Raw genomic sequence first — 25,652 nt, 5'->3', positions numbered from 1 at the left:
GGGTAGATAACAAAATAGAAAACGGTTAGTCGCCGTGAACAGTAAAGCGGTGTACACACAATCAGTTTTGTTTAACTGTTTGGTTCCTGATGCAATATTTTTTTATGTCAGATTGAATTACAATAAGTGATGCGAAAAAAAAATTAATAACAATAGGTGTGTTCGTTTACCCTATATATTGCATTCATTTTATTGTAAGAGTAGATTTTATTTATTATATTAACTCAGTAAATGTTTTCATGTTGCATTTTGAAGTTATGTCAGTTTATTATATATTTGATGATTGTTTCTAAATGTTACTGGATGTTGTCTGCTCACTCCAAAGTTCAGTAAAGGGGAACGAATTGAGAAAGAAAAGGTGACAGTTCTATGTTGACAAATTATTTTTCAGTAGGCAGTTAATTTTAAGTGTTGACCACAGTTAAATATTCGCTATTTTTTGACTGTTGTTCTTTAATACACGTCTCTTTTAATCAGACACAGCTCTTTTATGAATTTGTATATTTACTATGTACGGGAACACAACAATTGTTTCTTGCTGAGTGAAACATGCATGCATGTCATGGATAGGTTGTTCCATATGTTTTTTTTTTTCGATCTCATTTGCGTCCAGTCTACACCGTTTACAACAACCATGTCGTCCACCACACCGACAGAAGATTGTTTACCCTGCCGGTTAATCAGCGGATTTGGTGTAATGGGTATGGGGGCGTATATATATCATCAAGCTGGGCGACGTAAACCTTTAGAGAGAAATGTTATGAAAGTTATATCAGTTGGTAAGTAACAACAACACAACTGATCCAAATCCAATCGAAAGTACTAGCTACCTTTGTCTCTTCCTTACAGGCGCAATTATGCTTGGAGTTGCCCGCTTACTGAATATGCAATTCCTAAAATCACCAAAAAGAGACCAATCATAATAGTTTCAGTTGTGGTACAAAACTATTTTTGTATAGGTACATACTATATTTATTTGTAAATAATATTAACTACAAAAATCTTACAATAAAATAGTAATTCTTAAGATTAATCATCATCCCCATCACTTTCAATTGAATTGTTGCCATCGGCATTATCGTCGTCCTCATCTTCTTCGTCCCAGTGTTTATTTTTCTTGTTTGTCATAAAATCATCCTGCAGTACACTCCATTCGGATTTCTTTTTCTTATTATCATATTCTTCATCGCTACTGTCGTCATTTTCATTCTTGACCGCATTATCGACAGCTTCTGATTTGGCACGTTTGCCGCCCATGAGGACATCTAAAAATTTACGTTTATCGATATTTTTCAAAACAGCTTCTCTCCGACTGTCCAAAGGACCGGCTTCCTCCAACTGATGTTGCAAATCTTTTTGTTGAATACGCACGGCATTGAATAGTTGAACTACACCCTTGGTGGCAACTTTACGCAGGGCACGCTCACGCTCTATATCCTTCCATGATGGTTTGACACGCAGTTCTAGTTTTAGATTTCTCGGTGGTTTAACATCTTCAGGTTCTTCTTTTACTTCTTTTTTGATTTCTTCTTTCTTAATTTCACCATCAATTTCAAAACCGTAATCTTCCTCGGCTTTTTTCTTATCGTCTGGTTTGATTTTTTTAGCTCTGGACAGGACTAGAGTCTTTTTAGTTTTTGGTTTCGATGTGCTTAGAACTTTTGCAATGGAATCAGCCCAACCGCTGTTGCCTGCCTGTGGAGCCTCCTCATCTGAAGATGCCTCATCCGAGGTGGCATTTTCATTGTGGCTAGCTTCATCGGAATCTGAAACTGGAGTAGAAAATGAATCGGTAATGCTATTATGGGATATTAGTTTATATTGGCATTACCTTGTTTCTTGGGTTGTTTCCTTTTTAATCCGAGTAAAGCCATTTTTACTTTTCTGTTCGTTTGCTGGCCACCAATGTTTACAAATAAAATTCACGTGTATGCGCCGAATGTCATACCTTGTAAATAATCTATTACAATATCCATATGGACATTAGGGATTCTTAGTTCAGTATGGCTAGCAATTGTGTAAGCATTAAGTTGGATATACATTATCGAACAAAGGTATTTAGTTTGAATTTTCGTGTAAGATACCTTCCTTTTATACATTTATTCACAATATTTTTGCTTGAATAGCGCAGTCATAAAGACGAATACACACTATAACTTTTAAATGAGAGCTTTCTATCGATTCCTGACAATTAAGGGGAAAACACATACGAGGATTCAAGCCTTGCCTGTTATGTTGGCTTCGTATAAAATGTCAAATTATAAAAAAAAATATAAAAGGCTTAACATGCGTGTTAAATTGGCTTCTTTTATTGTAAAATAATATAGGAGTACGGAGTCAAAAATGAAGTTTAACTCTGATACATTTTCAAATCAAAGACTTACTTCAATTTCCTAATGGGAAGATTTGATCCAGCAAATCCTTTTGCAATGAAAAATTGCAATTCTCAACGCTATTTTTAGCGTTTTTGTATGAGTTACATCTACATATGGCAATGACTCAATTAGAGAAAAGATTTGAAAGCGATAGAATTGTAATTTTGCAAGATTTTCATTCATGTTTTTCAGTGTTATTCGGAAAATTCAAAATAAAACAAATGTTTTGATATTTCGTATTTTTTGTTTACGTTTTTGACATATCAAGCTGACACTAGCGTTACATACAACAACAATTTTCTATGTGGTTATTGTTGAATTGTATTTGTGTATTTTTGAAGTTACCTTGTATAATTGTATCATGATAAAGTGTTTGGCATTGTATGAAATGTCAATTTATAAAGGAATTTCAGTGTTAAACATCATTTCTGGCGCCGTACAAACAGTCGATACTCGTCCTTTAAAACCCTACTATCGATAAACGCCCCCATTGTTTTGATTGCCTTCGATAGTAGTTATTTGACAAACATTTAAAAAAAAAAACAACAAAAAAAATTAGATTACAACAAAAACTCATACGAATACTTATTTCGCATAAATATATATGTAAATATAATAAAAGAAAAGGAAAGGAAAAAGCATTTGGAATTGTTGTTGTGAGTCATCTCCCTCTATGCAATTATACAATTCAAAATAGTATTGATAAAGATACTCGACGAAATACGAAATAAAAACACAAACAAAGGGAATAACAAATGTGCATTTGCCTTTGCAGTAGTTATCGGCGTTTTCATTGCTGATTAAATGGCCAGTTTGTTGCCGAATCGGGCTGGAAGTGCATCAGTAAGTTTTGTTCCATTTCATCGATTTGTAAAGAACCGGTCAGCAGTATTTGTTGTGGATGATTTCATGTGATTTGCGTATTTATATATTTAGGGTGCTCAATATATGGATGAGAATTTTGGTGATTCGAGAATTATGGCTGATGTTGAACCAATTTTAGCCTCGTCCGGCGATGGATTTTTCAAAAAATTACCAACAATACCGGTATTTAGGTGAGAGCGATCATAATAAAGTTGTTATATTTATTTTCCATATATATTTTGCGGACATTTAAGATATAGAAACTGAGTACGATATGATAAAATAATTGGTAATCATGACAGCGGGGATTTAGGATGTGATGGGTTTATTCCTCTTTAAATTGTGAAATATGTATATAAGTTTGTGTGCGTGTTAAAGAAGAGTTGCTGGAAATTCGAAATACAATTGGAACAAACATGCTATGCTGTAGACCATGGACATGTTAGAAAGTCACAAAATGTATACCCTACTCAACTGTGGTGTATGGATATTGTAAATGAGAGTGACCGAGAAATATTTAAAACTATTATAACATTATAATTCCATTCTTTTTGGAAGAGGGAAATAACATTTGACAATTCCTAACTTTTTTATAATAAGGATGATAGGTCTACACCCCCATCATTATGTATATCTCGAATGTAACGTAAAGCGTAACGTAAAGTTTTGGATTTGGACACTCCAAAAAACCCTATTGTGGAGAAAGGAAGGCATGGGTCCAGGGCTTATAATGTTCTGTCAACACAATAATTCAAAGCGATCGATCATCAGTAACATAGTATCTTTGCTTGGAATGCATGAAAATGTTAACGAATTTCATGCGAAAATCATCTTGTTAATGTAGCCAGTTAATGTAGGCTACTTACAATTGATAAAATAAGGCTCTTAATCGTACAATGTATGAAAGGCGGGATTTGTAGAATAGCAACACACTTTGTAAATATTCATATATAGACAACTTCCTGACCTACCCCAAAATGTTTGCATCCTCGAAAAAGAAATGAACATCTGAATTAATTAATTATAACCATTATTATCTCTTACAGCATTCATTTGAGTTTGTCCGTTACCATTTCATTTGTCGGCATTGCCTTGTCCGTTTCATGGCCAGAGGAGCTGCATGATAAAGCCTATTTTATAATGACATGCTTGAGAGTCACATTTTGGTTGATAACATTTGTAAGTTCATTGATATTTTGTTTGTACAAAAAAAGTAGGTTTAATTTTTTTCTATCAGCTCTTTGATCATCTTATACGCAAACGTCATAATGATTTAAGAATGAACGGTTATCATGATTTCCATCGTACCATTACAATGCATAATGGTGTTGCATTGAATGTTGTCTCTGCCTGGAATACTATATTGTTATTGACTCAAGCGTTACTGCATCATTTGGAAGGAAGCGTTATGTGGAATTCATGGTTTACACCGATATCGTGTATGGTGGCATTGCAAGTGGCCGAAACAATTATTTTGATGGCAACACATGGTTGTTATATTGGTAAGTTTTTTTTTAATTATATATATTTTTTTGTAGGGGGTTGAAAGAGGTCGAAAAAAGAATACATGTAGCTCTGCTGCCAAAAAATGATTGATTGTCTTAAGGAATCTTGTGTTCTGATCGTATAAATAGTTTGTTCAGCTCGCCTATAAAGACTCCCTTCAGCTCGTCTATAAAGACTCCCTTCAGCTCGTCTATAAAGACTCCCTTCAGCTCGTCTATAAAGACTCCCTTCAGCTCGTCTATAAAGACTCCCTTCAGCTCGTCTATAAAGACTCCCTTCAGCTCGTCTATAAAGACTCCCTTAAGCTCGTTTATAAAGACTCCCTTCAGCTCGTCTATAAAGACTCCCTTCAGCTCGTCTATAAAGACTCCCTTCAGCTCGTCTATAAAGACTCCCTTCAGCTCGTCTATAAAGACTCCCTTAAGCTCGTCTATTTAGGCTCCTTCAGCTAGTCTATAGAGACTCCATTCTGGTCGTCTACAGAGACTCTTTTTCGTTCGACTATTCGTCCGTCACTTAATTCATATTAAATCCTTTCAGCTAGTCCTTTAAGACAACCATTAGTTTGTCTATACAAATGGCATGCAGCACGTCTATAAAATTTCCTTCAGCTCCCCCAAAAAAGACAATATTACGCTCATTTTATTTGATTATTTTTTTAATTTTTCTTTTCTTATTTTTTCAGCTAAAGTTTTCAAATTTAATAAAAACGCAAATGCCCCAGATGCCTTGATGGGTACAAATACATCTTCTGGTTCTTTGGGTCTTATGCAGCCAGGTGGTAATGTGGCTGAACTTTTAGAGAAACAGGTAATTTGAAATAAATAATCAACCTTTTAATTTATTTATTTACGTGCATTTCATTTTTTTTTGTTCCAGGCTGACTTAATAGCTTACCTTAAGGATCACAATCAAACGTTGAATCAGAAACTGCATCATATGCAATTAAATACACGAGTTAGTCCTTTGGGCCATTGAGAACAAAAAAACTTTGAAATATCCAGGAAACAATGGCAACAAGTTTTTTTTTCAGTTTATTATTTTATTTAAAATTAATCAAAATTACAAAAATATTTTTATTATTTTTCTCATTATGTTTCTCCTTCAGTTTAGTAACAGAGAAAAACCATTTTCATTTAGAAAATAAAAAATTATATATATATATATATATATATGGTATATAGAATATATCAAACGAAATGTATGTAATATTACTGTATTTTTCATCAAAAGAATACGATTGTATATTATTAACTTTCTCTGGCAAATTGTAATAATAATGTAAATTAAAATTCTAAATAGTATATAAGATGACAAACTTATTAACTGAAAGAAAATATATATAATTATTTAAAGAAAATTAAACATATTATTATATAAACAATCTGTTTTCTTAATAATCTTGATGATTATTTATTGGATTACTGGTTCTGCTTCTTTTACTCCATATGTTTTTGGTATTTTTGGCCATGACTTTATGAGACTCAGTTTCCCATTTATTTCCTTTTAAAGTGAATTTGTTAAATAAAATGTGGGTATATTTATTATTTTTCAGCTAGCATCTTTGGCGGATGTTATGACCTGTAAGGAAGAAAAAATTACATAATTAAATTCTACATTTAGTCCCCTTAAAAATAATTCTTTATTACCTTATCCCCAAACAATTTCCAATGCCAATATCATTATGCCCGATCCAGTCAGGCGTGTTATTTGACATCCAGTCTCCTTGTCAATGACTTAAATAAAACCATCATAACAGCCCACAAACATGTATTTATATACAAACATTGATATGTTGACGGCACGATTGCCACAGACACGGGAGCCCCGGACTATAATTTAATAATAAAGACATATTTTTATTTTAAATGTTTTTACTAGCCGACGGATTCCACCTTCGAACATTTAAGGCAAACATATTACGATGCGTGCCAAATTTCGATGCAATTGGACATTCTATTCGTTCCATATCAGATTTCCAAGTTTTCATTTTATTGACTCTTTGTGGGAGAGATATTAGAAGTAGTCCATCGATAAGTCCTATCTTCCAAAAATATACAGGGTTGGTATAGATATTACGTCATTCCATACTCAATTCAATGTGCTATGCACAAATTCGGGTAAATCGAACAAAGGTGGTGTCTACTTGATTTAAATTTATTAAAAAATAGTCGATATTTAAGATATCTTAGAAGTTGCATATAATGCTAATTTTCTCTTATATAACATAAATTTATCTATGTACTGTCAATATGGAATAAAACTTTAGAATTCCCTCGAACCATTGGTGTAACTTTTATGAAAATCGGTTAAGTAGTCGCTGAGTTATTTGCATTTGAATTCAACGATGATGCGAAATATGCCTACAGTTCGATGCTGGGCGCCTATTACCTGAAAATGAAAAATCACACAAAAATGCATTTTGTAAAAACGGCAAGTTTTCGCTTTCATGACTGCGCTGCATGATGATAGTGTTTGTAAAGAAAATTATAGCATACTTTTAGGCTAAACATCGACTGTTTGTAGTCGGATTTTTAAATCAAAATTGATAGGTGATTGTTTTTACAAACTAGCTAATATGAAGAACAACATATTATTTAAATTTTTATAGGACCGATTTTTGTACCCTCAGCCTTATGGCTAATGAGGGTGGGTATATACGGAGATAATGCGTCTCATTGAAATATTGGTTTTATGTTTATTTGGACACAATCCGTATCAGACAATTTGGAGTTGACTCTCGAAGGAAGTAACTGATTTCATCCAAATTTTGCACATCTAAATATTTTTTCCAAACTTAGTTCAAGTTCAAATAGTGGAATATCGGTTCACTCATTCTGGTACCTCCCCCCACAAAATAGTCAAAATTATGCAAAAAATTAAGGGACTAGGGATCTAAACCAAACTTTGCACAACCTGTTATATTTACTAAGCCTAGAACAAGTTTGAAGATGGGACCCATTGGTCCACTCCTTTTGGTACCTCCCCCACAATGGGTCAACATTTCCAATATTTTTAAATCCAATATCAGGCGAATGGAAAGTCCGATTTGGACCAAACTTTGCACAACCTATTATCTTTACCAAGCCTAGATCATGTTTGAAGATGGGACCCATTGGTCCTCTCCTTTTGGTACTCCCCCCACAGGGGATCAAAATTTTCAATATTTTTAAATCCAATATCAGGCGAATGGAATGTCCGATTTGAACCAAACTTTGCACAACCTTTTATATTTACCAAGCCTAGATCAAGTTTAAAGATGGGACCCACTGGTCCTCTCCTTCTGGTACCTTCCACACAAATGGTCAACATTTTTGAATATCTATAAATCCAATATTAGGCGAATGAAATGTCCGATTTGAATTAAACTTTGCACAACCTACTATCTTTACCAAGCCTAGATAAAGTCCGAAGTTGGGACCCGTCTGCCCTCTTCTCTGGCCCCTCCCCCATAAAGGGTCTATATTATATAAATTTGTAAATTTTATTTGAAGCTAATTTGAATCCGAAACCTCTTTGATAAGAACGTATTACCTTATATAAAACGAATAATAACACCTCCGAAAACCCCCTCCTCAAACCGTAGGGTGAGTGTAGATGTCTGTCGACAACACCGACTGACACTTTTTTACTTGTTGTGTTATATTTTAACCAAGCCTGTACAATGTTGAAATATGTGACTTCTCGATCCATTCCTTTTAGTAACTCTATACATACCTTTTATACAACGAATAATAAAACCTGTGTGTTTTTCCGTAGACCTCCACAAACCATAAGCTGAGGATACATACATATATGTATATAAACTATAAAGACTCCATTCAGCTCGTCTATAAAGACTACTTTCCGATTGTCTATAAAGACTACCTTTAAATACACCCTTCCCATCGTCTATAGAGACTCTCTTCGGCTCGTTTATAAAGACTCCCTTCAGATTGTCTTTAAAAACGTTGTTCTTATGGTTTATAAGGCTCACTTCAGCTCACCTATAAAGACTCCCTTCCGATCGCCTAAATAGACTCCTATCAGCTCGTCCATAAAGAATGTCTTTAGCTCGCCTTTGCCTTCAGCTCATCTATAAGGACTGCCTTCTGTTCGTCCATAAAGACTACCTAAGCTCATCTATAAAGACAGCCTCCTCCTTTCCGTTCGTCTATAAAGGCTACTGTCCGATTGTCTATAAAATTACAAATGATGGTTACAAATACGCCTTCGGGTTCTTTTGGGTCTTATGCAGCCAGGTGGTAATGTGGTTGAGGTTTTAGAAAAACAGATAATTAAAAAAAAACAACAATAACAACTAAACCTTTCCTCTATTTATAACCTTTTATTATATATTTGACTTTGTTTCAGGCTGATTTAATAGCTTACCTTAAGGATCACTATCAAAAGTTAAATCAGAAACTACATCATATACAATTAAATACACAAGTTAGTCACTTGGGCCATTGATAAAAAACTTTGAAAAATCCAGGACACAATAGCCGCAAGATTTTTTCTGTTTACTTATTTATTTTATTTAAAATTACTCAAAATTACAAAAAATAGTATTATCATCATTATCATTATTATTTCTCTCATTATGTTTCTCCTTCACAATTGAGTATAGTAACAAAGAAAACCTACCATTAAAAAAAATAAACATTTACATTTAGCAAATAAAAAAGAATTAAATAAAAAATAATATATTTTGGTATATAGGATATACCAAATAAACGATATCTACTACTATTGTATATTTCATAAAAGAACACAATTGTATATTATTTACTTTCGCTGGCAAATTGTAATAATAATGTAAATTAAAATTCTAAATAGTATTTAAGATGACAAACATATTAACTGAATGAAAATCTATATATAATTATTATAATTGTATTGAAAATAAAATGTATACATTTTAATGATTATATATAGAAAGATTATATATAAACATAACTATATAAACAATTTCTTTTGTTAATAATCTCCAATGATTATTTGCTGTGGGTTAGTGTTTGTGTTTGTAGTTTTTTTGCCCATGACTTTGTGAGATTCAGTTTCATATGAATTTTGCATTTAAAGTGAATCTGTTAAACAAAATGTTGGTATATTTATAATTTTCATGCTAGCATCTTTGGCGGATGTTATGACCTGCAATATAGAAAAAATACACCATTAAAATACATATATTTTTTTTGGTACCTTAAAGAGCCATCATTCATTATTACCTTATCCCCTACAATTTCCAATGTCAATATCATTTTGCCTGATCCAGTCAGGCGAGTTATTTGACGTCCAGTCTCCTTGTCAATGACATAAATAAAACCATCATAACAGCCCACAAACATGTATTTATTTCTAAACATTAGCATGCTTACGGCACCATTGCCACAGGTAATGGAGCCCACGGGAGCACCGGTCTAAAATGAAAAAACATTTATTGTAAAGTATATTTGATTAAATTTCTTTAATTTTTAAAAACTCACCACAAAATCATATTTCCTTATTTCTTTTTTCTGTGTACCACAATAGAGCAGGCCATCATTCAACAATATACTATATATATTTATGCAATCGGGTACATCAAATGTTCGCAGCAATAATCCGGAGGAAGCATCACGCACATGTATTAGATTACCTTTAGAGCTGACAATCAATACCTTGCGTGCTCCTTCCTTGGCTGCCTTAATTGTAAGTATTGACGATTCTGTGGAGCATAGCAATGCTGCAGATCGTACATTGGCCTGAAATTAGAAAAACATAAGGAAAAATATTAAGGAATTGACGTAATAAGTAAAATAAATAAATGTTAAACATATTCCCATAATTTGAAGTACATCTAGAAAAACTTTTTGGATTATCGAAAAAAATCTATTCTTATAGGCCAATAATAGCCCTCGATTTGCAAAAAAATCTTCTCAGATGTGAATAATGCTTCCCTGAAAGTCATAAAAATCACTTAATGACACGCTCCCGCTCACAATTCTCTTTTAAAAGTCCATAAATACTGTCTTTCAATCGTCCATAAAGACTTCATTTCGATTGCCTATAAAGACTCCTTTTCGATCGTCCATAAAGACTCCCTTCCAATCGTGTAAAAAACTCCCCTCCGATCGTCTACAAAGACTCTCTTCCGATTGTCTAAAAATACTCCCTTCCGATCGCCTAAAAAAACTCCCTTCCAATCGTCTAAAAAGACACCTTTCCGATCGCCTAAAAAACTCCCTTCCCTTCAGCTTGCTTATAAAGACTACCTTCAACTCCCCCTTTCGCTCTTTATGTATAAAGACTCCCTTTCTGTCGTCTATAAATACTCCATTCAGCTCGATTAGAAATAAGCCTTTCAACTTTCTAATAAATTCTCCCTTCAACTCATCGATAAAGAAACCCTTTCTTTATAGACTCCCTTCCAATCGTGTAAAAAACTCCCTTCCGATCGTCTAGACTCCTATCCCATCGTCTACAAAGACTCTCTTCCGATTGTCTAAAAATACTCCCTTCCGATCGCCTAAAAAAACTCCCTTCCAATCGTCTAAAAAGACACCTTTCCGATCGCCTAAAAAACTCCCTTCCCTTCAGCTTGCTTATAAAGACTACCTTCAACTCCCCCTTTCGCTCTTTATGTATAAAGACTCCCTTTCTGTCGTCTATAAATACTCCATTCAGCTCGATTAGAAATAAGCCTTTCAACTTTCTAATAAATTCTCCCTTCAACTCATCGATAAAGAAACCCTTTCTTTATAGACTCCCTTCCAATCGTGTAAAAAACTCCCTTCCGATCGTCTAGACTCCCATCCCATCGTCTAGAAAGGCTCCCTTCCGCTCGTCTAAAAAGACTCCCTTCAGATCGTCTATAAAAATTCCCTTCAACTCATCTAAAAATACTCCCCTCAGCACGTTTATAACGACTCCCATATACTCTTCTATAATTACTCTCTTCCGCTTGTTTACAAATCAAGCACAAATAAACTCCTCAGCCCTTCAATAAAGTGCCTTAAAATGCCTCCTTCAGATCGTTAACAATACTACATCTAGCGCGTCTAAAAAATTTCCATTAACTCATTCAAAAAGGAAAAAAAATCCATCCAACTATAAACCTATTTCCTTCCATTTTTAATTCTTCTGACACTTCGACATTATCCTTTCAAATATTTGATATTATTTTTTCAGAAAAAAACACTCCTCCCTATTATAATTCTGCTCTACAGGAAAAAAAATTTAACTGGTAAATAAATATTACATACATATATAAATACAAACAACAACAAAAAATGTTAGTTATTTTGTTGTTGTCACACATACAGATGTACATTTTTAACGACCAATAAGAAAGACGTTTGTTAGGTTAGAATACACGCCCCCAGTAAAATATCAATTGACGACAGAGAATTCAGCAACCAACCAGCATGAAGTGAAAGAAAGAATGTTAAAATACAATAAGAAAATCCAAGGGGACATTTCTATTTATTTCCACTATTAAAATAAACATATAAACTGTGTATTTATATAAAAACACAAAAACATGTAAGGGAGTATAAAATAGCAAGTCCTTAATATAACTACCATCCTCCTTTTTAGTGGATTTCCCCTATAAAAACCATTAACAATTCAAACCATATAAAGAAACTATAGAAAATGGGTTGTGATGCATGGAAATTAGAGAGCAACATACCACAACTACAAGTGCAATAATGGTAAACAAATGCATGCATTATGGCATGCGCACTGCCATTATAATCCAAAAACAATGCATTTTTGTCGGAGAGGAAAAAATAACGTTGATTAGATAGGGAGAAAGCAAGAGAGATAGAAAAGAGCCTAATGAGGTCTTGCTTGAGTAGAGGACCTAACATCCGTTGTTCACCAACAATAAAAGAGAGCATATTTAATAACGGAAGGAGAGTAGTTGTGAATGGCATAGAGAAAAACAGTTGTTGTGCATTGCACAACGGGAGTATTGTGTGGGGAGACTGTATTAGTGTGTGTGTTTCTTTGTTGTTTATATTTGTGTTGCAGTGCAGGCAAAAATAATTGCCCTCTTACAAGGTGCTGGCATTCTATTACATTGTTGTTGTTATTTGTAGCAGTTATGTGTGGGAAAAGATAGGGTGTAGTAAACAGAAACCATATTTAGTTTTGCAAACTGTTTACTCCCACTCTCTATATAATAATACACAATAATAACAACATTGTCAACTGTGTTATGTGCAATTTGTTGTTGCAATACACATTGAGTTGCTCCAATGAGAAAGTTTTTCTTGACAATGATACATTTTATAGGAGGCGGTACCAATTTTAGTTTATTGTTTTCTTATATTTGAAGCAAATAATAAAAAAACAAATCATTATTTATTTTAAATAAAAAGTTATAAAATGCAGGATAACAAAAAATCCCGAAAGTAATTTGAATGGAAATTGCTAGTAACCAATTGGGTTGTTTCCTAGCCCTGTAGCAATGTAAAGCTAAAGCTAGAAAGCTGAAACTTGAAAAAGAGTAAGACAGAATTGTATATTTTTTGGGAGTATAGAATTACGTTTTATGTCAATCGAAACGTTTTAAATCGGCTGTTACAATTTACAGATTGAACCGTACATTCTATGAATGAAACACCGAAAACCTATCCAAAATCATTAGGCTTTCGAGAAAAGAGTTTTTTAAGTTAGTGGATATTAATAGTATGACATATTCTTTGATGAAATCCTTATCAAATTTCAAAATTTTCTGCTCAAAATAGTTTACTATTTTGCTGAAAGACAGACGAAACTGTCCGAGGGTTAAAAAGTAAATTGCTATTTTTTCTAAACTCTATGCTTTTTTTTTGACACTGAAAGGGTTAAGTAAAATTCAGAAGTACATATGTAAGAATAAAATATATTATAGAAAATAACGATAACATCAATTATTACAGTGTTTACAACTTTCTGACAATCGAAATCCGGAAAGATTTCTTTACACAAACAATGGGACATATAACGTATACGTTATGACAGCATGTATACGTCATGTGTCCACTGATTGATTCCGTTTACGTTCCTTGATTGATCCGTTTATTTCATGTATACTTGTTGTCAACAACTATAGATTTTGAGAGATACTTTGATTCTTTCTTTGAAAAATTAGATTACATTTTTGTAACAACCAAAATATATAAAAAAAATATATATCGGAAAATTCATTTTTAAGGGTAACATTTTACAAGTATTAACAGCAAACGTAAAGAATTTTTGAGTCGACGTGGTAAAAAGGCTGTTGGGTCAAGTTAGTAATGTGACTGTACCTTAAGGTGTTAAAAAACTTAATGTTTATCAATTCATCGTGGTTCTTTTTTCTTTTTATCAAGAACGTTATGTTTTTGCTAATTGGATCATTGAAAGGAATAAAAATGGCCGGGAATTCTATCGAAAACATAATATTGACTGGTAAGGTCCTTGTAAATTAATACATTCACCGGAGACCCAATCTGATTGCTGACCAGTATTGTTTACTTTACAACAATTTCATTACTTTGTTTTATTGTTTTTACAATAACAAAATAAATTTAAACAATACCTACAGAACAAAATTTTATGTCGATTTATGTATGTCTGTTGAAATCACGATAAAGTTCGAAATATTTAAGATAGTGCTTCGGAATTTTGCACATACATTGCTACAACTCCTAGGATGTTTGTTATTGAAAGTGGAAAATATAGGGTCACGGTATCGGTATAGCCTCCATATATTCGGAATTTTTAAATGTTCCAATGCTAAATTCCAAATAACTTCAGTCGATAGTTTCAAAATACAAAACTAGTCCCTCCCTATAAAAATGGTGATGCAAAAAATGTATTTTCTACGCAGTCGTTTTAATTTTTAAATGGCGATAGTTGTTCTCTAACATCAACTCCCTCCGAAAACAACTGGTTTATGTGTCATTGTATTTATTTAGATATGTATATATAATACATAAGCAAAACATATTATTTGTTGTTAGTATTTATATATACAGAGGAAAATAAATACCTCTAAACAAAATACTGAAGGCATTTATGCGCACAAACATGCAGTGCCAGTCGCAGTGTGCATGGATAACAAAGACATACGACGAGAGCTCCACCTGCAAAAGAAGGCGGTGTTGTTTTCTTCTTCTTAAAATTTAATACAAATGCAATAGTTACATGCATTTTATTATGTTGAGACAATACAAATGTATGTATGCAATTTTGTAGCTTGTAATGATGTCTTAGTAGTATAATAATGGCTGCTTTTGGTCCCCATTTAGTTTTAGGGAGTAAAACAATGATGTCTTTGCACGAAAGGCATTTGGAAAATGCAACTACCCTTTTCTTGGGAATATTTCTTCAAAGGGAAGGAAGCATTCTGTCTTACATTGCAGCAAATGTGATTTCTAACAACGCCCTTTTTCGCAGACGTTTTTGCATTTGCAATACAATTTACAAAATATCGATAAAAAGGGTGTGTTGTATATTTCGAGAATTTTCCTTTTGAAAGCAAACGAAAGAAGTAAGTACATTAAAAATAGAAGACAAAGAGAAGTGCGTAATAAATTACACGTTAAAGTTAATATCATTCGGCCGTGAATTATAATCACGTCGCATCAATAAATTTTAAATCGAACACATTATGTGCTGGGCATAATAATGTTGTTGGGAAACATACATTTTTTATAGTGTATTTTTGAAAATTCTTTGAATCAATTCGTGTGAGTTAACTCTAGGGCAACTATATATATTTCAGGTCTGAGTGTTTTTAATTTAAAACGTCCTTTAAACGTCCTCAGTATGGTTTGACGTACGACCATGTGTTGTGTTGTTTGTAGTGGCTTCAAAATATAAGTCAACCATTTCAACCACAAATAATGAATACAATTTTATCCGTGAAGGGCATTCAAAAACAGCCGTTGTTGATGTACCGTTGTCATGTGACATACCGTTAGATGGAATCATCTTCCACCAACAATAATGAGATATTTAGAGTACTCGATCATGTGGGTCTTCAGACACTTTCCAAATTTTAAAGAAAGATATTTGTGGAAGAAATATTTGTGTGCTTCGCTGTTTTTTCCACAAAGTTGCTCTAGTAACGCAAAATAAATTGAAAGACACGTCCATAAATCGACTCAGAATGTGAATATATGTATATCCTTCAAATTATCTATGGTTCTATCTTGTTTTCCCACCCACCACAGTGTGTAAATATACATCCTCATAATTATTACTGTCGTTATTGTTCCTGTACTTACCAATATGTTAGTTGTGTAAATATTTCCCCATCTACTGCCAGTAAATGCTGTATCCCATTGTATATCCAATGTTTGTAGAGGTTCTTTTAAATATACCGATTGGGTACCCGATGAGAGGTTCTGAAATAGAAAAAATTGGTTTTAAGAATTGAATTTAAATGTTAAAAATTGAATGTAAGTGATTACATGCTTAAGTAACAAAAAAATTCTCCAGCACCTAAAAATAGGCAACATTTTCGGAATACTATTTTTTATTGTCATAGATTTTTCCTCTAATAGTACGTTTACATTTAACCGGATTTCGTTGACCGAGTGGGTTTCAATTGTCAATTCCTTTGCATATATGATTTTTTAACCCGGTAAAAAGTTCTAATGTATATGCCGTTTAAGCCTATAATAATATGTAATTATTTTTTACTGAAAATATTATTAGGAATCGTACTCTAATTATCATTACCCCCACAATTACCAACGTACAAAGGTTTTCATTTTGGGGGTCCTGCTTTCTTTTTTGCAAAAATAAACTTATAGCAGAGAAGTCCTTTTGATACCAATCCCCCAACAAATCCTCAACGGGAATTAAATTCATTAATAAAACGCCTAAAAGTATGCTAATATGTATTTAGCAAACAGGTGTTCATTTTACATTACAAATTGAATGAACAAAATCTGAGCATTGAAGAAAATTTAAGAAATTATCGGACGGAACGGTGATAAGAGGTGATCTAATATTAATAACAAATATTAGAAAACTAATGTAGACCTTGATTTGTTTGTTTCATTTCATATTCTAAATATTTTCATATTGACAATAAAAAATGTTATCCGTTTTCCTGCCAGGAGATTTCGCATTTTATAAAATAATTTTTTTAATATTTATTTCACAAACTTACCTCCAATAACGACTTCTTCATGTAACCATCCAGTGAGGTGGTAAACAAATAACCCTTATCCTCACACAAATACATTTGTGTTATGGCCTCGGTGTGTTTATTAAATGTATTCACCAATTCCAAAGTCGCGGCATTGAACATAAAGATTTTACCATCTTCCGTCGAGGCCAATATGGAATTTTGATAAATCCGGATTTGAGCAATGGGTGATTGGAGATTTTCCAATAGGCGACAGGGCATATTTTTATATTTTTGTAAATTATCGCAAAAATCACCCGTTGATGAAGTAGCTGGAGGAGGTGGTGTGGGCGTGGGTGTATTTGTGGGTGCATCAAGACTAGCATTGGAGAGTGCCGATGTTGGTCTGGGTGATACTGTTGTTGCTGTTTGTGGTGATAGTGTATACATTGATGTTGTGGCCTTGGGAGTGGTTTCATTCTCCAGTGCTTCTTCGTTGGCTTCTTCTTTTTCTTCTTCATGATGATGATGTTGTTGTGGTTGTTGCACAGGTGTCCTGGAGGGACTGACTGAGGATTTTTTATTTTTTTCTATTGTTGAGTTTTTATGTTTTTTCGAACGCCCATTTTTTGTTTCTGCATTTCTTTTCGATTTCGATCTATGTGTGGTTTCTTCGCGTGGAGTGTTGGGGCTATTGGGTCGGGTATTATCCTGATTTTTATTACCACTACTGCTTACTTCGCGATTCTCACTTGAGGCCTTTTGCGCTTCGCGACAGAGGCGTTTAAAGGTCTCCCCAATGTGTATGGAATCTGAGGAAGATTTACGTTTGGTTTTTTCGGGGGTAGTTTTGTGTCTGGAGGCTGGGGATTTTTGCCTTGAGGTGTGAGAGGTGGAGGAGGAGGTGGAAGATGTGGATGTTGTTATATCTTCCTTGGGTGTAGAGGGCATATCCTGCTCCTCTGTTATATGTGTAAGTTTGGGTGGCTCTTCAGTTAACCTTGAAGAGTGTTGGGGCAGTTGGTCTTGACTTCTGCTTTTCGCCAAAGCTTGAGGTGGTTGTTGTGGCTGCTGCTCATCATCGGTAATATCCACAGTTTCGGTTTTGATATTTTTCAAATTTATGGTGGTATCAAACAGCTTTTTACATTTCTCCGGTGCCGCTGAGGTGGTAACATTGGCTGTCATCGCCGTGTTTAATAAAATAAATTTCTCATTTTGCAGTTTTATGGTCAACAGATCCGTATCCATTTTATCCTTTTGCAGTTTGAGTATCATTTCCTCGATATACATTTTTCGTTTGTGTAGTTCCATTAGCTTGACATCGATTTCTCGTAGATTATTAACCACAGCCTCACCAATGGGTGATTGTTTTCTGAGCAATTCCAAATCCAAGGCGGGAAATGTAGGTGGTTGGCTACCAAATGCTGTTGATGTGATCGCGGATGACGAGGAAGATGAGGGATAATCAAAGATACTGGCATTAAAACGTATAGAATTGCTGGTTGTATCTGTGGTCAGGGGTAGTAGGCTATAATCGGAGGTGTTGCTGAAATTTGTCAGGGTTCTGATATGATTGAATTGATTTTCAGTGTCTCTCTGTAACTGATTAATTCGATTGAGATGATTTTGGGCGCTGCTGCTGGTGTCATCTTTGTGGGGTGGTGGTTTTATGGTCGAGCAGGAGGAGTGTGTTTTGTGGCATCCATCTTCAGTATCCATGTTTTTGGTTACTTCTCTTTGATGTTGTTGTTGTGGTGTGGGAGGTACCTCATTGCTGGTTGTGGTGCTTAGGCTACCATGCATCAAGGGAGCTGTAGTTATGGGTCGTGGCTGCTGCGCACCCTCTTTCAGCTCTTCTCTAAACAATGTTAAAGTACATTTTTCCACCGCATTATCTTTGTGGCCTCCATCCTTTTCTGTTAGGTTGGCAGATTTTTGTTTCTCATGTGACTCCTTTTTCGTGGGGGAGGAGCCACTCATCTTCTTCGCCCCATTTTGTTCACCTAATTTTGCCACCTGTTTTTGTTTATTGAAAACATTGACAATTTCTCGCATTAAAAATTCCAAGGCCATCGAGCAATCGGTGGACTTTAGATTCCTTTGGATCTTGGCCACTTCCATTTTGGAGAATTTCTCCGAGTTATATTCACTAACACATATACATGAAATAAAATGCAATTTTGTGTGTGTGGTATTGGAATATTTGCTGCGGTAGCGTTCGATGAGGCTTTCACTTAGGCTGGGCAGGATAAGTTTTTCAAAACTGTCGACCACATTTTCAGCATCCACTTTGAGCTTGAGCCGTTTACGTTTCACTGCTGATGAGGATGATTTGAGGGATGTGTCCGATTCGGAGTCACTTGATGAGGAGGAGGATGATGAAGATGATGAAGACGAGGAGGACGATGAGCTGCCGGAGGAGGATGAACTGTTCCCGGACGAATCCGAAGATGAATCAAGGCAAATAATTTCGGGATTAAGTTTCTCTTTCTTTTTGTGACTCTTCTTCGGGGAGCGTTTGGTTTTGTGAGATTCTTTGTGTTTTCGATAATGTTTGGTTTTTGTGCTGGGAGGTTTTTCGGACTCCTCTGGCTTGTTAACCTCAGTGGGTTCCTTTTTAATGGTTGGTAAGATCGAAAATTCTTCATCAGCCATGTTGAGGGGTGGTGAAGTCAAAACTGTGGCTGGATCTTCTTGGTGAATATCACCACTCAATTCCTCTGGGGGAGTTGTGACTGTCTGTTCTTCCTCGACAATTAGTGGTCTAACACTTTCCTCTTGTGGACTTCTAGGAGCTGGAGGCTCTTGAATATTTATCAATTTCTCTTCAATAATTTCCAATTCCAAGGGTGGAGGTGTGGCTGAGTCTTCACTTTTAATCTGCTGCGGAAGAGGAGCTGTTATGGCACCCAACGACTGTTCCTCGTAACCCAATGCCTTGCGTATCTCTTCCAATAATAGATCTGGTATGTGTATCGAATCGACAATTTCGTCTGGTACAAATTCCGAATTTACCGGATGATCCTTAATCGGTTCAATATACAATGAGCGCAATTGATCTCGGATTTCTTCACGTAGCCGTTTACGGGCCTGAGCCTTTAAGGCTTCGTCGTATTTTGTATTACTGTTATTGATTATATCGCGTATATTATGCTTGTTCATAGTCACCAGCTTGTCGATGATATTATCAGCAGCGGAGCCGGTATTGCTGCTGGTGGAGGTATTGCTGCATGTTGAGATGTTACGTTTCCGCTTGATTAAATTTGGTTTGAAAATAATCGGATGATGGTGGTGATGATTTTTATGTGCGGTATTGTTGGAGTTGTTGTTGCTTTGTGGCTTTGTAGCAAGATCTATGGCCAAGGTGGAGTCCTCACTGGCAATAAGTCGGGATAGGGGTATCAAAGAAATTTTGGGTAATTGAAATTCTTGGCTTGGAATTTCGCCTCTTGGGGATTTTGGGTTCGGATGATTACTGATGCTTAATACTGTTGCTGGTTCTTTGGATTGTAGATCTTCTTCCTCGGCTGGCTGTTCAATTTCTTGTAGAGGAAGTTGTAGTTGTTGTTGTTCCAAATAATTATTAACCTTATTGATGGCAGCTTCTACGTGATCTTCTTCTTCGTCCTGTGAAGAGCATGTGACATTTAAAACACTGGGCATATGTTCATATATTAATGGCTCAGCGGCTTCCGAATCTTGGTGATTAATCTCAGACAATAGCTCAGTGCTCTGGGGACTCTTAGGAAGCTGGGTAAACACAATTTTCCACTGCTTCTTTTTCACCTTCCTTGGTCTCCTTTTCTATGTGATTATCGATTTCTTGTGAATTTGATTCCGCTTCATTGGCCTCTAAATCGTCAGCCTTTTCATCCGACTTTGAATCCGATTCTTTGTTGTCACATACACCCTTGGAATTTGCAATTTGTGTTGAGCTTGAATCCGGCGAGTTATCTCTTTGTGTGGTATCGGCCACAGCAATTGTGGTTTTACCAATTTCTGAATTTTTATTTAATTTCGGTTTGGAGATTTTCTTGGCAGGTGGTGGTTTCGTTTTAATAGGCTGCTTTAGGTTAGACCTTTTCACGGCAGCCTTGTTAAGAGGTGGTTTTACTTTATTAATACCCAAGGAGGCCTCTTTTTTCAAGGCCTTGGGTGAAACTTTGGGTTTCTTTGCACTCTCCGATTTCTTCTTTGAAGAAGTGGGAGTACTATCCGATTTGCTATCAAGATTTTCTTTTAAATTTATTGTTGATTTGGTATCTTGATTTTCTTTTGGTAAATCTAAATGTTCCGATTTTTTATCTAAATTTTCATTTAACAAATCCGAATCCTTTGTGTCTTCATGGGATTTCGAATTTTCCAATTTATTTTTAAGACTTTTTTCCTTCAAATTATTTTCAGTTTTTATATTTACAATTTTTTGGCTGGCTGTTGCTTTCTGCAATTCCTGCTTTTTTTCTACAATTTTTCTCTTCACAGAATTTTCGACTTTTTTGGGGGAACTTTTCAGTTTTTCGCGCGAATCATTTAATATTCTACGCCTATCAGCTTTTCCAATTCGTTTCTTCTCGACTTTTCCCGCAATTCTCTTTTCTTCTTTTTCCGAAGTACGATCGACGGAACTTTTGTTGGTTCTCAAAGGTGGTGTTGTAGAATTCGAACGTCTATAACAGGAGTCTCGACTATTGTTGTTGCTGTTGTTGTAATCATTTGCGAATTCTCTGTTGGATATTTCAAAATTCCTCACATCAACATCGTTGGCAAAGTTCCTGGCGGTTGCTGAATTACGACGTTCAAAACGATATTTATTGTTGGCGTTGTTGTTGTTGCTGCTGTTGTTGTTACCGTTACAATTCGATTTGGGTGTCCAATGTATTATCGAGTTATCGTTCCAATTAGTTTTCCAATTGCTGTTGTTGTTCCAATTTCCGTTGTTATTATTATTGTAAGCGTAGTTGTTCCGCGGTGGATAGTAGTCGTCGTTAAAGCGGGAATTCTGAAGAGAGAGATAGAGAGAGGGGATTATTTTCAAGTTTTCTAAGGATGTGTGGGACAGATCGATTGACTATTTGTTCGGAATGCAGAAGACCTGAGACAGTTAAAGAAATTAATAGGTTGGTTTAAGAAGTTAGGAGGTTGTATCTGAGGGTCTCACAACTTTTAAGAAGGTAGAAGGTTGCATCTGAGGGTCTCACAACTGTTAACAGAAGGTATCTAAATATCGTATACAATACAAGATATACAAGGAAGATCTAAATATCGTATAAAATACAAGCAGGTCTTATAGAACGGCAGAAATTCATACAGAAGACCAAAAGGTCATATAGTAGACTGGAAGGTCTAAATGAAGGCTTATAGGACAGATAGAAGATTAGAAGGTCTGAAATTGTAAACCAAAAGGTCTTGCCGAATTCTACAAAGAGAAGATGATCAGAAGGTTTTATGGAAGATCTGAAGGTCCTACAGAAGACCTGTAGATCTGAAGGTCTTATAGAGGACCTGAAGGTTTTATGGAATGCTCAAAAGTCTTAGAAAAGACTGAAGGTGTTATTTCAGAGCTGAAGGTTTAATAGAAAATCTGAAGGTCCCACAGAAGACCAAAATATATAAAAGAAGACATATATATATAGTGTTCGATTAGGCTTTCACTTAGGCTGGGCATGATAAGTTTTCAAAACTGTCGACCACATTTTCAGTATCCTCCTTGAGCTTGAGTCGCTTACGTTTCACTGCTGAGGAGGAGGATTTCGGAGAAGTTTCCGATTCGGAGATACTTGATGAGAAGGATGATGAAGATGGCGGAGTGGAGGAGGAGCTGCCGGAGTATTAATTTTTTTAGAGACCAGAATTCTCCATTAAATACTGGAAGCTCTTATAGGGGTTATGAAGGCCTCAAGAAGAAGACCACAAGAAAAATAGTTTTTAAAGAGGAAAAGGCATCGGCATTTCTATGAAGAAGTCCTTCAGCTCCTCTAAAGAGGAAAACCCTCAGTTCTTCGATATAGAAATACCTTTAGTTCTTCTCATAGAAATAAGACCTTCAGCTCTTCTATGATGAAGACGACTATGATATTTTCGATAAGAAATTAGTTTCGATAATACTTACGAAGCCTTTCACACAATTTGGACTGCAGCTGTTTTTCCTATACGAGTTGTTGTTATTGTTGCGTCGTCTAAAAATAGAGAAAAATAGAAAAAAAGTCATTATTAACAATTTCAGGGAAACATACATACAAAAAAAAAAATTAAAAATTCTGGACTTATACTGTCCAGTTTAATTTTTAAGCATTATACCAGGACATTTATATATATATATATATATATATATATTGAAGAAGTGAATATACTTATTCTGGCCTCAAATATATTCGCTCTCAGATTACAAAATAATACGAAAAAAATCGGAAGCGAAGAATTAGTAAAAATATCGAACATATAAATAAATATTTTCTTGAAATAAATAACATTAAATAAAAAATGTCAATCCTTCAAAGTAGACACAACATGCAATCAGTAGTTGCAATTTCTGGTCACTATTTTTAATCTTCTACAAAAATGTATAATTTTTTCCAGAATCTGGAACGGACTTATTGTAATAATTTAAGAAATTGCTCTCAGATTATTAATATGCAATTAATGAAATTCATTTGATATTCCAAAAAAAAGACCACTTCAAATTAATCACCTTTGTTTCATTGCCAGTAAGTTTTGAATAAAACCCCTGTGATTTATGTTTGTCTTGCGTCTTTTGTTTCTGGCGAGAGGCAAATTACTGCCACGCTTATCAATGTGACCACTTGAACAATAATTCGAACGTGATTTATACATTTTGTTAGGAAAATTTGCGTATTTTAATTTTCTTCGAAGAAAACTTCAGAGAAAGATAACTCACACCACAAGAAGTGTAAATTTTACAGGTGCCACATTGCAAAGAAGTTCGCACTTTACTCCCTTGACCTTTAGTACTCTCTTCCCTAATACTTTTGAGGAAGAGGCTGGGAGAAAAAAAACTCATTAACAATCATGATTAGTAGAGGAGGCCTCATTGTTTGTTGCCTTAAGTTTTTTTGTTTTCCCAACCAATTTTTTGTTGTTGTGTTTGGTCCATGGCTATCCGAATAATTAATGCAATCAAGGTACGTGCCAAGGAGGTCGGAACGTACACAAATCCTTAAACATATTTAAAAAAAAAATTCTTTGAGAACAATGTGAATATTTTCACGTAGCCTTTGCAGAAGATGTTAAACTTCTCATGTTGTTGTTGTTTTGTTGTAATAACTTAGCCCAGATTTAAAATTTATAACCGCAATAAAAAAATAGCCTTAAGTCAAAAGTAATATAGGGAGGGAGGGACTATACAAGAATAAGTTTTTAATTAAGCAACGTGGGAAATATTTTTGAGAAAATAAAGAAAGAATTCTTCGCTGTAGAAAGCTAATATACAAAAGATCTATATGTTTCTCATAGAAAACAATGGGATTTAAGAATAATATTATAGAATATTATAAAGCCGTATAGAAGATTCGAAAATCGTATATAATCCCAAAATATCTTACAGACAACCAGAAGGTCACAGAGAAGACTTGATAGTCTAATAGAAAGCCAAAATATTTTATAATGGACCTGAAGGTCCAATAGAAGGCCACATAATTTCATAGAGGTCTCAGAATGTCTATCTTACACCTAAATATCGTACAGAAAATTAGTATCTTATAGAATACTCCTTTCATGAACGGAAGTTCTTAGGAAGTTCCATAGGAATAGAAATTTTTAAAAGAGGAAGATTTAACGGATTTCTTGAAACATGTTCCCGTACTTCTATAAAGAGTTCTCCCTTCAGTTTTGCTATAGAGTCCTCCTAAAAACAAGATATTGAGTTTAACCACGAAGTTTATCCATGACGAAGCCCTTGAGCTTTTCCATGAATAAGACCTTCAGTTCTTCTATAGAAGAAGACCTTTCTATAGAAGAAGTCCTTCATCTAAAGAAGAGAAGAGCTAAAGATGTCCTTCCTCTTCATAGAAGTGCTGAAGGTCTCCTTCAGAGAAGAGCTGAAGGTCTTCTCTTCATAAAAGAGTTGATGGTCTTTTTCCATTGAAGAGCTGAAGTTCTTCTTCCATAGAAGAGTTGAAGGTATTCTTCCATGGAAAATCTGAGGACCTTCTTCCGTAGAAGAGCTGAGGGCATTCTTTCCATTGAAGAGCTTATGCATTTTTTTTAGTAGAAGAACTGGGTGCCTTCTTCCATAGAAGAGCTGTGGGCCTTCTTTCGTAGAAGAGTTCAACGTTCAGTTTTTCTTTGAAGAAAACTTTCATAAGTGTGGGCGGTACTCATAACAGAAGAGCAGAAGGTTTTACTCATAGAAAAACTGAAGGATTTCTTCACAGACGAGTTGAGGAGGATATATTTCTATCGAAGAGTTGAAGGTATTCTTCTGGAGAAGACTTGAAGGTCTCTTTCACCAAAAGAGCCCAAGAAGATCTTCTTTTATAAAATTACTGAAGATATTATAAAAGATCAGAAGTCGTTTTTGTAGAAGTCTTGGATGTTATTTTTGAGAAGGGTAGAAGGTCTACATAGAGACGATTAGAAGGGTCCTTGAAGCCTTGATGGTCCTAATATAAAAACCAAAAGTACAGAATGTACAGTACAGGGGCAAAAGATATTCTTCTCCTCATATAGTAGACCAGATGATTTTCTTGTAGAAGGCGAGAAGGCCTTCGTCTAAAAGATCATAAGATCTTTATAGAAAACCAGAAAATCTTCTTATAGAAGACCACAATGTATTCTAATAGAAGAACTTATGTCTTTTTATGAAAGGCCTG

General features: G+C 34.8%; 4 protein-coding genes across 4 annotated transcripts; 1 reads left to right on the top strand and 3 right to left on the bottom strand.

Annotated features, from left to right (window-relative positions):
* Nucleotides 1-1,029: 1,029 nt before the first annotated feature.
* Nucleotides 1,030-1,874, bottom strand: LOC133322467 (RRP15-like protein). The gene is made up of 2 exons (XM_061531465.1): nt 1,832-1,874; nt 1,030-1,772 (listed from the first exon to the last, which is right to left on the bottom strand). Exons 1-2 carry the CDS (start codon nt 1,872-1,874, stop codon nt 1,030-1,032), a joined length of 786 nt encoding a protein of 261 aa, XP_061387449.1.
* Nucleotides 1,875-3,160: 1,286 nt separating this feature from the next.
* On the top strand, nt 3,161-5,737 carry LOC133322479 (transmembrane protein 192-like). Its single transcript, XM_061531476.1, has 6 exons — nt 3,161-3,218; nt 3,312-3,430; nt 4,286-4,418; nt 4,477-4,741; nt 5,431-5,555; nt 5,625-5,737. The coding sequence occupies exons 1-6, from the start codon at nt 3,180-3,182 to the stop codon at nt 5,721-5,723; spliced, it is 780 nt and encodes a 259-aa protein (XP_061387460.1). The 5' UTR covers nt 3,161-3,179; the 3' UTR covers nt 5,724-5,737.
* A 4,066-nt stretch (nt 5,738-9,803) lies between these two features.
* LOC133322456 (mucin-2) lies at nt 9,804-20,103 on the bottom strand. The gene is made up of 6 exons (XM_061531455.1): nt 17,442-20,103; nt 16,864-17,333; nt 15,971-16,090; nt 10,214-10,471; nt 9,956-10,147; nt 9,804-9,878 (listed from the first exon to the last, which is right to left on the bottom strand). Exons 1-6 carry the CDS (start codon nt 19,984-19,986, stop codon nt 9,804-9,806), a joined length of 3,660 nt encoding a protein of 1,219 aa, XP_061387439.1. The 5' UTR covers nt 19,987-20,103.
* Nucleotides 20,104-20,566: 463 nt separating this feature from the next.
* LOC133322445 (putative uncharacterized protein DDB_G0286901) lies at nt 20,567-23,655 on the bottom strand. Its single transcript, XM_061531445.1, has 4 exons — nt 23,513-23,655; nt 22,934-23,000; nt 21,331-21,823; nt 20,567-21,165 (listed from the first exon to the last, which is right to left on the bottom strand). The coding sequence occupies exons 1-4, from the start codon at nt 23,653-23,655 to the stop codon at nt 20,567-20,569; spliced, it is 1,302 nt and encodes a 433-aa protein (XP_061387429.1).
* Between the last annotated feature and the right edge of the window lie 1,997 nt (nt 23,656-25,652).

This window comes from Musca vetustissima, unplaced genomic scaffold (assembly GCF_032173495.1).
Source record: "Musca vetustissima isolate MV318-11 ecotype Yass unplaced genomic scaffold, APGP_CSIRO_Mvet_v1 utg13668, whole genome shotgun sequence".
Lineage (NCBI taxonomy): Eukaryota > Metazoa > Arthropoda > Insecta > Diptera > Muscidae > Musca > Musca vetustissima.
This window is presented reverse-complemented; position numbering and strand designations above follow the sequence as displayed.